The sequence below is a fragment of the Mustela nigripes genome, chromosome 3, assembly GCF_022355385.1.
Source record: "Mustela nigripes isolate SB6536 chromosome 3, MUSNIG.SB6536, whole genome shotgun sequence".
Taxonomy (NCBI): domain Eukaryota; kingdom Metazoa; phylum Chordata; class Mammalia; order Carnivora; family Mustelidae; genus Mustela; species Mustela nigripes.
This window is the reverse complement of record NC_081559.1, coordinates 131,901,469-131,916,861: the sequence shown is the minus strand read 5'-3', so window position 1 is coordinate 131,916,861 and position 15,393 is coordinate 131,901,469. Positions and strand designations below refer to the sequence as shown.

At 37.3% G+C, this 15,393-nt stretch overlaps 1 protein-coding gene across 1 annotated transcript in view; it reads right to left on the bottom strand.

The window, feature by feature from the left end:
* Positions 1-15,393, bottom strand: part of DNAJC5B (DnaJ heat shock protein family (Hsp40) member C5 beta) — a 54,321-nt gene that overhangs the window by 6,529 nt on the left and 32,399 nt on the right. Inside the window, exons 2-3 of the mRNA XM_059392863.1 lie at positions 11,123-11,336; positions 6,052-6,223 (exon numbers count right to left, since the gene is read on the bottom strand). Of these exons, the coding sequence (XP_059248846.1) occupies positions 6,052-6,223; positions 11,123-11,336 (386 nt within the window). The remainder of the gene's footprint in view (positions 1-6,051; positions 6,224-11,122; positions 11,337-15,393) is intronic.

The window sequence follows — 15,393 nt, the reverse complement described above, 5'->3', positions numbered from 1 at the left end:
ATTTAGAGGCATGTACAGTGTTCTATAATGTGTCCTTAAAAGTGAGGTTTGAGCAAATCAGAAATACTTTCCTCTAGTTAGCTCCTGTTCCTTCTTCTTCTTTGTTAGTATAGTTAGACATAAGGAGGCCATAAGGACAAAGCAGCTCTAACTTTTATTCTGGAGAGAGGATAATCTCATATTAGTTTTATTATACTTTTTATCTTGGCACTTCTGGAAATTAAATTCAGAATAATGTAAGAAATGTTAACCATACTTTTTCAAAAATTAATACTCACATATGAAAAATAAATTTTCAGTCATAATCTTAATACACAGGCCAAATCTCTAAGCACAGTATAATCTGTAGCATAGCATTTAGACTGATAATATAAAACCCACACTCCACCTACTTCTCCACACCCCACCTTATCATCTCAGTTAGCTTCAGTCTTCCCTATAAACAGGGTATTATGCTGTGGAGGCATTTTATTCTATTCCTTACCAGTGAGTATCAAGCTTGAAATAAGTATCTGTAGTCCATACAGGGAAATTATTTCAGCAGTACTGGCTATATAACTACAAAACCCAATCCAAAATGAAAATGTGGCCTACCCAATTCAAAAGCTAAGAATTTCAAAATGGTGACAGCAGAACAATAAACCAAAATGTTGGAAATCCTAGTCAGTGCAATAAAGCAAGAAAAAGAAATAAAAGGCATGCAGACTAGAATGGAAGAAATAAGACCATTCCTTTTTGCAGATGACATAATTGTCATCATAGATAACCCCAAAGAATTCACACACAAAAATACAAATTAGTAAGTGAACTTAGCAAGAACACAAGATACAAAGTCAATACATGAAAATGATTGTAAATATTTGTGATGAACAATTGGAAACCCAAATTAAAACTAATGCCATTTCTAATAGTCCTCCCCAAAATGAAATACTTAGGTACCCACTTAACAAAACATATACCATCTCTGTATGCTGAAAACTATACTACACTCATAAAAGAAATCAAATGAGACCTATAAGTATAGACACATATTGTATTGGGATTGGAAGATTCAACATAGTAATAAAGATTTCAATTTTTTCCAAATTAATACACAAATTTAATGCAATTCTAATTTTAAAAATTGGTATTTTTCTGTGGATTTAGACAAACTCATACCAAAACGTATATGGAAAGACAAACTAGAATTGCCAAAACAGTTTTGAAAAAGAATGAGGCTGGAGGAATCACATTAGCTGATTTTAAGACTTACTTTAAAGTTTCAGAAAGCAAGATGGTGTGTTATTGGTGAAGGGATAGACACAAAGCTCAATGGAACAGAAGAGAGTCCACAAATAAGCCATAGAAATATGGCCAATTGATTTTTGACAGGGGCAAAACAATTCAATGGAGAAAGGATAATCTTTTCAACAAATGGTGTTAGAACAATTACGCTCCATGTGCAAGAAAAAAAAGCTGACCAAAGTCTCACACCATAAACAAAAATGAACTCAAAATAGGTCATAGATCAAAATATTAGACATGAAACTGTAACACTTTTAGAAAACATTGGAGAAAAATCTTCATGACTTAGGGTTAGGCTAAAAGTTCTTAGACATGACATTAAAAGCATAATCCACTTAAAAATTTGACAGCTTGTTCATCAGAATTTTTGCTCTGCAAAGCAGAAGAAAATATGTGTCGACATGGTAACAGTTTTGTAAAACAAAACCCCATATATATTTACATAAAAAAATTTTTAAAGTGTTGTTATCCTTGGGGAGCTGGTACCAGGATGTTGGTGTAAATTTGCTTTTGACTCTGTATTCTTCTGAAGTTATTGAATTTTTATGAATATCTTACTTTTATACAAGGTCCCAAACCTCCCCACCATTGGCAACTTTCAAATGAGGCTAGGCAACAGTCTGCTAGAAAAGTTTTGGGGAGGTGAGGGTTGACTATTTGGATTTCTTCCAACTCGAAATTCCTAAGATTTTATGTTTAGATTCAATGTAAGATAATTAAGAATTCCCTAAGTGAGAAAATGTTTGCCATATTTTTTTAAATTTCAGAATCATTGGAAAAAAAGTCTTAAAGCCCCAGGGCTCACCAATGTCTTCTAATGGACTCAAATCTTTTATTTATTTATTTTTAATTTTTTATTTCTTTTCAGTATAACAGTATTCATTGTTTTTGCACCATATCCAGGGCTCCATGCAATCCATGCCCTCTCTAATACTCACCACCTGGATGTGTGCTGCTTATCATTTGTGTTGAGTAGATTGATATCTGAATGACTAGTAACTGCTTTCAAGTATATTTTCTGTTTTCTTAAAATTCATTTTAGAGAGAGAGCGTGCACAAGCAGGGTGGAGCAGAGGGAGGGAATCTTAAGCACACTCACCACTGAGCCGACTTGGGGCTCAGTCTCAGGACCCTGAGATCATGACCTGGGCTGGAACCAAGAGCTGGGCGCTCAAGTGACTGAACTACCCAGACACGCCACCTCAAGTATATTTTCTTAAACAACTCTAAGTGGGTCCCCTTCTTTTGTAGAACAGAAGAGCCCACATTCTATTTATTGGATCACAGTCCAGAAATCTTCACATGGAATCTGCTTTTTCATCTAAGACCTAACTTACACTAATTCTATCTGTAAACTACATTAAGTCTCTGAATTCATGGAGTAAAAATCTGAAACTAGTATACCTAGCTGCAAATAAGGCATAAATTTTCATAATGAAATGTTAGACTGAAGAGCGGTAGTGAATTTACAATAAGGTCAATGAAATTGAACCTCCAGGGATCTCTATTTGTGCAGAGCTCTCTGAGGGTCCTTGGGGTCCTCAGAAATATAAGCAAATATAAGCAAAGTACTTATATTTGTGTAGATTTGCAAAAGTAAGGTGTTTTAACCATAATCAGCCAAAACAGGGTCTTTTTCCACTTTGATTTTCCCTCCATCATACATTTCTTTTTGATGAGGGGCAACAGAGGGGGGATATTTGGGGGATGAGTTGAGAGTTGAGAGATAAGCTTCATTTGAGTTTAGTGGCATATGTTTTTGTGGTTTGCAGCAAATCTGTATATAGTTAGTTTTTGCTAGCCATACTGGCATAGGAATGGCTTGAGAAATACTCCTATAGCTCCCTATGCCAGTTCACTTGCTGGGGAGACATGAAAATCCGTGGCAGAGGGGATGTCACCCTGTATGATTGTGCCCGGGGGCTCTGGTATTGAAGGGGTGATGGAGGGGAAACAAAGTTGGAAATGTGCAGACTGAAAAAATGGCCTGCGAAAAATTCTTCCCAATCTTATGCCTTATAGATGAAATAGACTAGTCTTCCCAAATTTAATAGCTCTCCCTAAGAATTTAGACATTATTACTAATGAGTTATAAAACCATGAGAGAAAACAAATTTTGATCAAACATGCTAGAGGAAGAACAGAATTTTCTATTCTTCCTATAGAAAATGATATTCCAAAATTATTGTTAAATGAAGAGGCAGTCAAAGAATAGTGCATCCAGAAAACATAGGGGGACAGTATTACAGAGGTGTGCCTGGCAGCTAACTATTGTTATTTTTCTAGACGTTGTGATATTTACGGTATCTTCAGTTTTTAAGCTTTGCAATTTGTTGTGATTTCCTTTTCTCATTACAAATATTTTCTTTCAGACCTAATTTTGTATTTGTAACTTTGTGCTTTTTCTTTTTCTTAAGGAGCACTGCCCAAGTTGTGTTAAGTGTCTGGCCCTCTAAAGCTTGGATCAACTCTGCATAGAGCTTTTAAATGTTTGGGCATGGAATAAAGCTTTTCCTTTTGCTTAAGGATTCTTAGTAACACAGTCAAGTGAAATCATGCTTTGCTTAGTCTAGAATATGACCTCTGCAATGGAATTGGTTAACTCTGGGGTGTCAGAACTGAGAACAGTGAGAGGCACACAGATTTATCACCAGTCATCCTGTAGGAAGGAAACCTGGGTGGAATTTGGCACCAACTATAAATTTCTGTTCCAGAAAAGAAAACTGCAAAGGAGGTCTGCTGAAATGGCCTGGTGGAGCTTTCATCTAATTTAAAAGAGGAGAGACTTTGAGACTTTTCAGAGAAGTGTGAACCAGTGATTTGGGATATCTAGGTTCAATTCACCTAGTTTTGGTTTCTGCACTATGCAGAAAAAGTTAAGATAAGGTCGACCCAGTCGATGATGATGACTGTACTTTCCTATCTCACCATCCCTTCCTAGCCTCTATTAGTAACTGAATATTTTACTGGATTGATGGATGTTATGGGAGATCCTGTAGACAACAGAGCCAGCTAATGTGGTCTTATAATAATTTATCTCCCTTGCGAAGGCAGATGGGATTAATGAACTGGAGTCATCATTCTTAAACAAGCTATGCAAGGTCACTGGCCCTTCCATGGAGAAGTGCTTACATACATATATATTTCTGTTTAACCCAATTTTAAATAGTACTGCTTCTTGCTCTTTTTTATATGTATGTCCTCATTAAAAAATTAATTGTCCTTTTAGATCCTGAATTAGGCAAAATGCGATTATAATTATATTTCACCATGGGCCCATAATTTGTTTCCAGGGGCAGTAATAAAAAATTGTTAGCGGCACCTGGGTGGCCCAAACGGTTGAGCCTCTGCCTTCAGCTCAGGTCATGATCCCAGGGTCCTGGGATCAAGTCCCACATCGGGCTCCTTGCTTGGTGAAGAGCCTGCTTCTCCCTCCCCCTCTGCTGCTCCCCCTGTTTGTGCGTGCTCTTTCTCTCTCTCTCAAGTGTATATATAAAGTCTTTTTTTTTTTAAATTGTTAGAGTAACTCCCCTGTTTTCTAGAATGACCACCTAGTAGTCCCCAGAAAGGGTCACAGGTTGCAGGAAAATCCATCAGTCCTCTCTGACTCCCAATTCTAAAATGGTCTGGACTAAGTGTGATACATATAATGGAAGATTTCTTCCTTCAAGCTGGACTCAGGGTGGGTAATAACACTATTACTTAGCATCACATTTGGTAGGGAATAAAAAGTATATGGCAGATTTTAAATAGTCTCTGCTGTTTGATGTCATAGAAATTCTGTTTCATTGTGATCAAAAGAATCAGAGTCCAGTCCAGTGCAGAGAAGTGTACCATTCCTAATATCAGCCATTCTGACAACAATGGGTTCCTGTCTGAATTATCAAGTAATTCTTGTATTTGGCTGTGCAGGGTTCTTAGTGATTTAGTGATGAAGTCTGTAATACAGAATAAAGAGGCATTGTATAGGAGAAAATGATAGGAGGATTATGGCTGCAAGACAGAAAGGACAATGGCACGTTTGACTCCATCTTGTTTACACAAAGGCATTTCCCAGAGCATAGGAAGTATTCCGGGTGTTGTGAATTCTGTGAGGTTTCATCTTTCTTTATATTTTTTCTTTATCAATTGTAGGTGGAATGAGCTTGATGAATCAAGTACTATGTCATAGCCATGTATACATATAGACAAACATGTGGAGGTGATTTAGCAAAGCAAATAGTCCCATTTCCACAGGACAGTATTCTTGATGCTGGCTGAGGCTAGCTCTGGATGTGTGGATTTGTAAGAGAAGAAAGATCACCCTTCGTCCGTCCTACCCAAAACTACCCACAAAGTGATCAGAAAGAAGAAAAAGTCAAGGGTTGTTGACTTTTCCTGATGTCCGTTCCCTTCTATATAAATAGAGATCCCAAAGTAACAGGCTTGGCTTGGTTCTTGTGTATGGCTGAGCATTCCCACCCAAACCTCCCTGCACCTAGACCTTATGCTCCTGTAACGAGATCATGAATTGTATCAGCTTTGCTTTGTGATCAGCATATTTTGTGATTTCTTTTTAGTGGTGTCAGGTTCTGCTTTTTTCTGCAGCTGGGAAAGGGAACTGTCCTTTCATCCTTTTCAAAAAAGGTACCCAAAGTGACCATCTTTGGGATTCCCCTCATTGTGTTGTTGGATCTCTCTTACTTTAGTGATAATTGTCATCAGGGACCTCATGCTTGGTCAGGTCTGTGAAGGGACACCATTAGCTCTGCTCTCATCTTACTCCACCTTTTTCCATGTCAGTTTTGATCTGCTCCTCAAGATCCTCTGGGGACACGTAGAAGTCCTCCTCTGGCACTGATGATTTGGGCCGGCAGTGTCCACAGCAACAGTTGCAACAGCAGCATAGGCAGCAGCAGAAATAACAGCCAGTCAAGAGGCCAATGATGACAAACAGGGTCTAAGGGAGAGGCAAAACAAAATAGGGTTGAAGGGTGGTGGGGTATGGGAGAATCCCAGAAATTAAGTGTGACTCCATCTATCTTCAGAGACCTGAAGATAACACGGTTCACCCTGCAGACCTCATAGTCACCCTCATCCTTATTACATACAAGAAATAGCTTTTTAGTTACCTTGGAAACAAATTCCTTATATAGTTTTTTCTAACAAGTTCACAGGAAGTGACTTGTAGACTAAGTAATGAAGGGTGATGTTTTCTTCTTTATTCATAAACTGTGGTGGTCATTAGCTTCTACACAGCAAAGGAAACAGTCAACAAAGAGGCAACCCATGGAATGGGAGAAGATATTTGCAAATGACAGTGCAGACAAAGGGCTGATATCCAGGATCTATAAAGAACTTCTCAAACCCAACACACACAAAACAGATAATCATGTCAAAAAATGGGCAGAAGACCTGAACAGACACTTCTCCAATGAAGACATACAAATGGCTATCAGACACATGGAAAAATGTTCATCATCACTAGCCATCAGGGAGATTCAAATTAAAACCACATTGAGATACCACCTTACACCAGTTAGAATGGCCAAAATTGGCAAGACAGGAAACGACGTATGTTGGAGAGGATGTGGAGAAAGGGGAACCCTCTTACACTGTTGGTGGGAATGCAAGTTGGTGCAGCCACTTCGGAGAACAGTGTGGAGATTCCTTAAGAAATTAAAAATAGAGCTTCCCTATGACCCTGCAATTGCACTATGGGTATTTACCCCAAAGATACAGATGTAGTGAAAAGAAGGGCCATCTGTACCCCAATGTTTATAGCGGCAATGGCCACAGTCACCAAACTGTGGAAAGAACCAAGATGCCCTTCAACGGACAAATGGATAAGGAAGATGTGGTCTATATACACTATGGAGTATTATTATGCCTCCATCAGAAAGGATGAATACCCAACTTTTGTAGCAACATAGACGGGACTGGAAGAGATTATGCTGAGTGAAATAAGTCAAGCAGAAAGAGTCGATTATCATATGGTTTCACTTATTTGTGGAGCATAACAAATAACATGGATGACATAGGGAGATGGAGAGGAGAAGAGAGTTGAGGGAAATTGGAAGGGGAGATGAACCATGAGAGAGTATGGACTCTGAAAAACAATCTGAGGGTTTTGAAGGGGCGGGGGATGGGAGGTTGGGGGAGCCAGGTGGTGGGTATTATGGAGGGCACGTATTGCATGGAGCACTGGGTGTGGTGCATAAACAATGAATTCTGTTATGTTGAAAAGAAATTAAAAAAAAAAATAGAGCAAACAAGGGGTGCCTGGGTGGCTCAGTGGGTTAAAGCCTTTGCCTTCGGCTCAGGTCATGATCCTAGGGTCCTGGGATTGAGCCCCACCTCTGGCTCTTGCTCAGCGGGGAGCCTGCTTCCTCCTCTCTCTCTCTTTCTCTCTGCCTATCTCTCTGCCTACTTGTGATCTTTGTCTATCAAATAAATAGTTTTTAAAAAAATCCTTAAAAAAAAAAAAGAATAGAGCAAACAAAACAACAAAAAACCTCTACAGATCAAATGAGCTAACCAAGGGTACTGAATCATTCTCACCAAAGAAGAGTTTTGATAGCTTTCCCTCCCACCTCCACATTTCTCTTAGTCACCAACTTCTGCCAGTTCTTCAAGATCTCTTACACCCGCCCTCCTTGTCTCTATTCTGACCAGTAGGACTTTAGAAAGATCTCATTATATATGCCTTTAACATTTCACTAGCTTCCTAACTGGCCTCCCTGCTTCTATTCTTGCCTCCTATTCTATTCTGTACGTTGTAGTTGGAACTTTCTGAAATACACATTCTCTTGAACCTATGTAGCAACTTTCCGGCCTCTCAGGAAAGGCTCGAGCTCCTTATTAATATTCATCTGGCTTAAAACCCTTCAGTGAATTAGCACAGCCCTGTTCCTGCTGTACCTACCCTAGCTTTGCTTTCCCTGTGGATCCATCTGCCCATAGGGCTCCTTCCCATTCCCCAGCCATCTAAAAAATGCTCACTCTGTGTTCAAGGTTCATCTCAAAGATCCTCTCTCTGACATCTTTTCTGATCTCCCCCACTCAAACAGTTTCTCCCTCCTTTGTGCCCCAACTATACATATAAATTTCCCCCACGTTTTTTGTTGTTGTTGTTGACACTTTAGGACATTGATCACTTTATATGTCTGTCTCACATTAGACTGAGGTTCTTGAAGCCTGGAACTATATGTTAGTCATCCTTCAGTCCCTCCTAACCTAAGGATTTAGTTCATGTCCTGTGGAAGATAATAAATACCTATTGAATTAATGAATTGTGAAGTAATGGATAGATAAACAAATGTTTTGTTCCTCCTAATGAACATCCAGCACTAGGGTTTTCCCACAAGCATATAAAAGGTTTGCTTAAGGGTCCCTGGGTGGCTCAGCTAGTTAAGCATCTGCCTTCAGCTCAGGTCCTAATCCCAGAGTCCTGGGATTGAGTCCTGTATCAGGCTCCTTGCTCATCTGCCCCTCCCCATGCTCATTTTCTCTCTCTCAAAAATAAATAAATAAAAATACTTTAAAAAGATTAAGATAAAAAGTTTGCTTTACGAAGTCTGCCATAGTTTCAAATAAAAAGAACTTCCCCAATCTCCAATTTAAATTAAAATATGCCAACTTTTGTTAATTGAGGAAAATAAATTTGATTTTTTAAAAAAATATGTTATTTAATCTAGGAAGTGCTTTATACATCTTTGAATAAGAATGCAGATTTTATCTAAAAAGAGGAAGTGGATGAAGATCGTCTTATTCGTACGCACTTCTTCAGAAACTTAGGGTAGAAATCTTTAATGTTGATGAACCTCATCTGGCTCATTCCTGCTTCCTAGACCAGCTCCCCATCCCTGACCCTGGCCCCTATGGCATGGAGCCTACAGTGGCTTGGAGTGAGGTAGCTTTAGTCACACTTCTCATGTCAATCATCTTTTTGCCATGTATACTCTACATTTTCATAGACTTAAATAAATTACTCTGAAAACAGAACTCTAACACCCTTCACCTCACCAACTGCCTCCAAAACACTCCTGTGCAGTATTCCTGGGTTACTGCCCCAACCAGCTCCTCCTTTATTTACCTACCTTTGTCCTTTTTTGTCTTTACCATGCAATTCCCATATTTTTCCCTTCTCCAAAAATTTCCTTTAATCCGTATACTGTTTTGTTCTTTAATTATTCCAACGATTGTTTACCTTTTGCAGAAATAACCTTGCCTTGTATACTTACAGTTCTTAGCACACTACTAGGCATAAGTAGGAGTCCAATATTTTGAAATACGTATTTTCAGTGATACCATAAATCATTCTTGCAGTGCATACTTAATACACAGTCATTACATGCCATCCCACTCTAATGGGCACTGCACAATGAGGTTTTTGACATAAACAGAAGAAGAACGTGGATTTTTTAAATAACCTTATCTTAAAGAGCCATATTAGGAATTATTTCACATACCTCTTATACTGCTGGACAGCTTCTGCTTTTCTATATGAATTTTGGTCAGTTTTGTCAACTTCCTCAGCAAGGAAGCCTATTCTTGTTTTTATGAATGCTAGCCCCAATATACAACAAGGTTCTAGTGTGTAAATTATCTAGAAGGCCAGATGCACCTTCCCATGGAGAGAATGTCATACCTGGAGGTTAGATTCACAGGCAAGCCACATTGTTATATGAACACCCCATCTATCCTAAATGACATTGTCATTATGTACACTCTCATTCCAAGGTCCAATCCACTCGGTGGGAACTTGTTTCCCTCCCAGGTCTTCAACAATAGGGAAAGGGGATTTCAGTGGGAATCCCAGTTATCTCTACAAAAAGAAATTTAGGAGACTGTAGAAGACAAGTGAGCCTTCAGGTTGCAGACTCTCCATGCTTATGTATAAAAATATATTCTCTCTCCTCCTGTGTATATCAAACTCTGCAATTTAGCAAGATTTATTCTAGTGGAAGAAAATAGCAGTCCCTCTTTTTGGAAATATGTAGTTTTTAAAATTATTAATTAGTATGCATATGAATGTGAGTTCATATGCTTTCACAAAATATATGAACTGTCCAAAAAATATGCTGATGGACCATATATATGGTTCACATGTAAATACACTTTTATCAGAAGATAAGGATATTAAAATTCATAACCAAATATGTAACCATCATCAAACACTCATCATCAAACACTAGGTATTCCTAGGAAAACACACAATAATTACTGTCAAAAGTCAATTCTGATTGCACTAAATCCTTAAAAACATTGCCTTCTTCTTGACCAGATATACTTTTTCCCCCTCCCTCTGTGTCTCTTCAACACCCTGTCCAGCACTTCTTAATTCTCACTTTTTCCAGCTCATTTCCTTCTCCATTACTTGAAGTCAGGCCCCATGTGAGCCTATGACATAATTACCACACATTCTCCCAAGTACTATGTTTGCTCAGGTAGCTTATGCTATAGATAGTACAGTACATGGCTAAATTTGTCCTATAATGATTTACTAAGCACTTGTCTCACTAATAAATTATTTTTGTTTTTGAGCAGTGAGTCAGTTCTTAATTAGTCATTACAGGGAGAGGGAGGGCAGTCAGAATTAACCTAAAGCCTCAAATTCAATTATAATGTCTGTCTAGAGGTATTTTAAGTCGTGCTGTATTTTATAATTATTTGATGAGCTAAAACAAAACAAAAAGGATCCTCAAATAACAGCTTTTGGTCGAAGCGGCATCTCTTTTTTTATTTACAAGAGTTTAGTAATACAGTGAAGGTTAGGTTTTCTCTGAAATGAAGTCTAAAGAGTGAATAACACCATGATTTTTCTAGGATATCATTTTTAAAGAAAAAACTGCTTTACCTTTGCCCACCAGCTTGACAGCATGAAGTAGGTATTAACATTTTCATCTCCAAATTGCTCAGCCACATAGAGTCCCAGAGAGCCATACTTGTCATATATGTTTCTCTTTGACATGTCAGTAAGTATTGTGTGGGCGTTGTTGATTTCTTTAAACTTCTCAGCAGCAGCTGGGTCATCTGGATTCTTGTCTGGATGGTGTTTCAGGGCCAATTTTCTTTTAAAATTAAAAAAAAAAGTGAGGAAAAGGGTTATTTGACAACAAATTGCAGTGACATTTTAGGAGGGAAGCTATTCATTTGTACGTTGTGTTTACAGGCAATTACTGTGAGGTGGTAAGTTTCACAAAAATGTTGGTGTAACTGAGTAAGTTTTCATCAGACGTTGTCTCTTGTTTCTAATGTGCAGGCACAGTAGGATTGTTTCTTTCCTCACATCCTCAAAGGAATTCTCAAACTGCTGCATAGTTGTGGAGTCCGTTTTTGCTGCTGGCAAATATGTGAACTTTATTTTTACCTAGGAGCTGATCAGTGGCCCACTTCAATATGCAGAGGCCTTTAAGAGTTCTGCAATAGGGTCAGTTTATATCAAAATTCCACTTAGAACTGGAACAAGTTTCTAGAATTAACAAAACTTCATACCACGTATTCAAAAAGTTAAACTCAACTGTCAAAAAAAATCTGATTCATATTCCCTTGGATAAATAATATGACCCTTTTCACAAATTTCACACAAATCCTTAGTCCCTTTCATTTTAATGAGCAGCTACTATGACTTCCTTTGTTTTCGAATGTATATTTGACTTCTTTTCTTTTTTTTTTTTTAATTTTGACGTCTTTTCAAATAGGTCTTTCCATTTTGAATAATTTCCATTCAAAATTGAAAAATCTGTAGGAATTTACTTGTGTAAAAAGTGCTCTCTTCTCTGTGGATCACAAGTCATTTCCTGAAGGGTATGTGTATGTGTTATGTTACAGTGTGTGAGGGGGAGGGAGATATTTGAGGGTTATTTATTCTTCAGTTATACTCAAGTATAACCCTATGAAATGAATGTAAGAACTGAGCTGTGATCATCAGGGGAGTAACTGGTGGCCATTTCCTTCACTTCCCTTTACAGACAGATTTAAATAATGATTAAAACCATGTCAAAAAACTGAGCCTGTAGTAATTTTTCCACTCAATGAATTTTATGACTCGGACTGGAAATTTTGTATGACTTTTTCTCTCTACTGTGACCATGATAGCTATATATATAGGAATATACCCTAAGCTTTTGTTTGGGTTTAGATTAAACCATTTCATTTTAATGCAATAACAATGGACCATAAATAGAGCAGAAAAATAAAGTGTACTTTATAAGTCAATCTACATAGTAAATTGGGAGAAAGAAATCTCACCTATTTTAGGAATTAAATTATTGCTGGTTAGAAAGTGGGTGATTAAGCAGCTCAGCATCATCGTGTTTAAAAAATAATGTGATTTAAAAATGGGCAGAGGGGGACACCGGGATGGCTCAGTGGGTTAAAGCCTCTGCCTTCAGCTCAGGTCATGATCTCAGGGTCCTAGGATCGAGCTCCGTATCGTATCGGGCTCTCTGCTCAGCGGGGAGCCTGCTTCCTCCTTCTCTCTCTCTGCCTGCCTCTCTGCCTGCTTGTTATCTCTCTCTATCAAATAATTTTTTTTTAAAAATCTTTTAAAAAAAATAATTTTTTAAAAAATAGGCAGAGGACCTGTCATTTTTCCAGGCAAGACATACAGATGGCCAACAGACATGTAAAAAGATGCTCAACATCACTAATCATCAGGGAAGTGCAAATCAAACCCACAACGAGATATCATCACACACCAATCAGAATGGCCAGTATCAAAAGACAAGAAAAAATAAATGTTGGCAAGGATATGGAGAAATGGAAACCCTGTGCACTGTTGGTGGAATGTGAATTCTTGTTGCCTCTATAAAAATCAGTATGGAGCTTCTTCCAAAAACTAAAAATAGAAGTACCATATGATTCAGTAATTCCGCTTCTGGGTACTTACCCAAGGAAAACAAAAACACTAATTGGAAAAGATATATGCATCCGTATGTTTATTGCAGCATCATCTACAATAGCCAAGATACGGAATCCTAAGTGTTCATTGATAGATGAATATGGGTATGGATATGGATAATATATAGTATATATGGATAATATATAGTATATATGGATTAAAAAATAATGTAAATATTTATATATTTAAAAATATTAAAAATAACGTAAATATTTATATTTTATATTTATATTTATATAAATAAATATATTTATAAATAAATATATTTATATATAAATATAGTATATTTATAGTATATATATAGCATAATGGAACATTACTGAGCAATAAAAAAGAACGAAATCTTGCCATTTGCATAACGTGAGTGGACCTGGAGGGTATGAAGCTAAGTGAAATAAGTCAGACAGAGAAAGACAAATACTATATGACTTCACTTATGTGTAGAATATGAAAAATGAAACCAACCAACCCACGAACAAAACCAGACTCATAAATACAGAGAACAAATTGGTTGCCAGAGTGGAGAGGGAAAAAAAAATGGGCACAAAAGGTATAGGGGATTAAGAGGTACAAACTTCGTTATAAAATAAATGTCATGGGAATGAAAAGTATAGCATATAGAGTATAGTCAATAATATTGACATATTGTTGTATGGTGATCGATGGTAGCTTTACTTACTGTTGTGAGCATTTACTAATAAATATAGTTATTGAAAAAAAAAAAGTACCAAAGTACTTAAAAGTATAAATCATGGTATAAAATCTATTTCAACTCTTACTCAGAATAAACAAAAGCAATGATAGTTCATTTTTAAAATTTGTTTAACCAAAATATTTCATGCTTTTTTTCTTTTAGATTTTATTTATTTATTTATTTGACAGACAGAGATCACAAGTAGGCAGAGAGGCAGGCAGAGAGAGAAAGGAGGAAGCAGTCTCCCCGCTGAGCAGAGAGCCCGATGCGGGGCTCGATCCCAGGACCCTGGGATCATGACCTTAGCCCTGAGCCACCCAGGCGCCCCCATTTCATGCTTTTTGAGAAACATTTGTATTATCTATAAATTCTTATAGATAGGACCACTGGAGATGTTTTTGATGTGCAGAATTCATGATGAAATCATGGCAATAGCATAAATGCCTATTTTGTCATTTTAAAAATCTTTTATAATCTTTGCTATATATGAGCACTATTATAAGCATGTTACAAATATTTGTTAATATTCACAACTCTTTGAAATAGTTATTATAATGATCCCATTTTACAGATGAGGAAATTTAGACCCCAGAAAGTTAAGTAACTTGCCCAACATCATACAACTAATAATTAGAACCAGGCTTTGAATACAGGCAATCTGACCCTGAACACATGCTCTTAACCATCACCATGCTGCCTGTTTTATATTTTTAATTAAAAAAGTAAGGCACATAGAATGTTAGTACACTATTTTTAAGGACTTTGGCTTTTGGTCTAGGTGGCATGGGAAGCCATTGGGGTTTTTTTAGAAAAACTGTGATATGATCTGACTTTAGTTTTAGAAGGATTATTAACTGTTGGAGAGGACAAAACCCAAAGCAGTGACACTCTTTTAGTGAAGTTCATGGTGGTTCTGGTCAGTGTGGTAGTGAAAAATATAATGAGAAGTGGTTGGTTTCTCAATATATTTTGAGAGCTAGCTGATGGATTGGATGTGGGATATAAAAGAAAGAGAAATCAGAGATGGTGCTCGAGTTTGGGGCTAAGCAAACAAAAGTTTGTAGTTACTATCTAATGAGTTGGCAAGAGATTTTTTTTGTTCTTGCAGTAGGGCATGGTTTGCTAAAATTTAGAGTTGTATTTTAGACAACTTCGATATGCCTATTGGACTTCCAAGTGGACATGGAGGTAAAAGAGATATATGAGTCTGGAGTTTTGGCAAGAATTATTGTGGGAGATATATGTTTGAGAGTTCTCAGTGGATAAATGGTATTTAGAGCCGTGAAACTGGAAAAGACTCCCAAGGGAGTGGGTCCAAGAGAAGTCCAAAAACTGGGCTTCAGGAAAGAAGAACAAGCAGAGGGATTAAAACAGAAAGGCCAATGATACAGAAGAAAAAAAATCTGGAGAATATGGAGTCTTGGGATCTAAGTGAACAAAGTATTTCGAGGAAGATAGTGGTCATTTCTGTCAAACACCATTAACAGGTCAAATATGATGAGGATGAAGAATTGATCACTTGGGTTTAGTG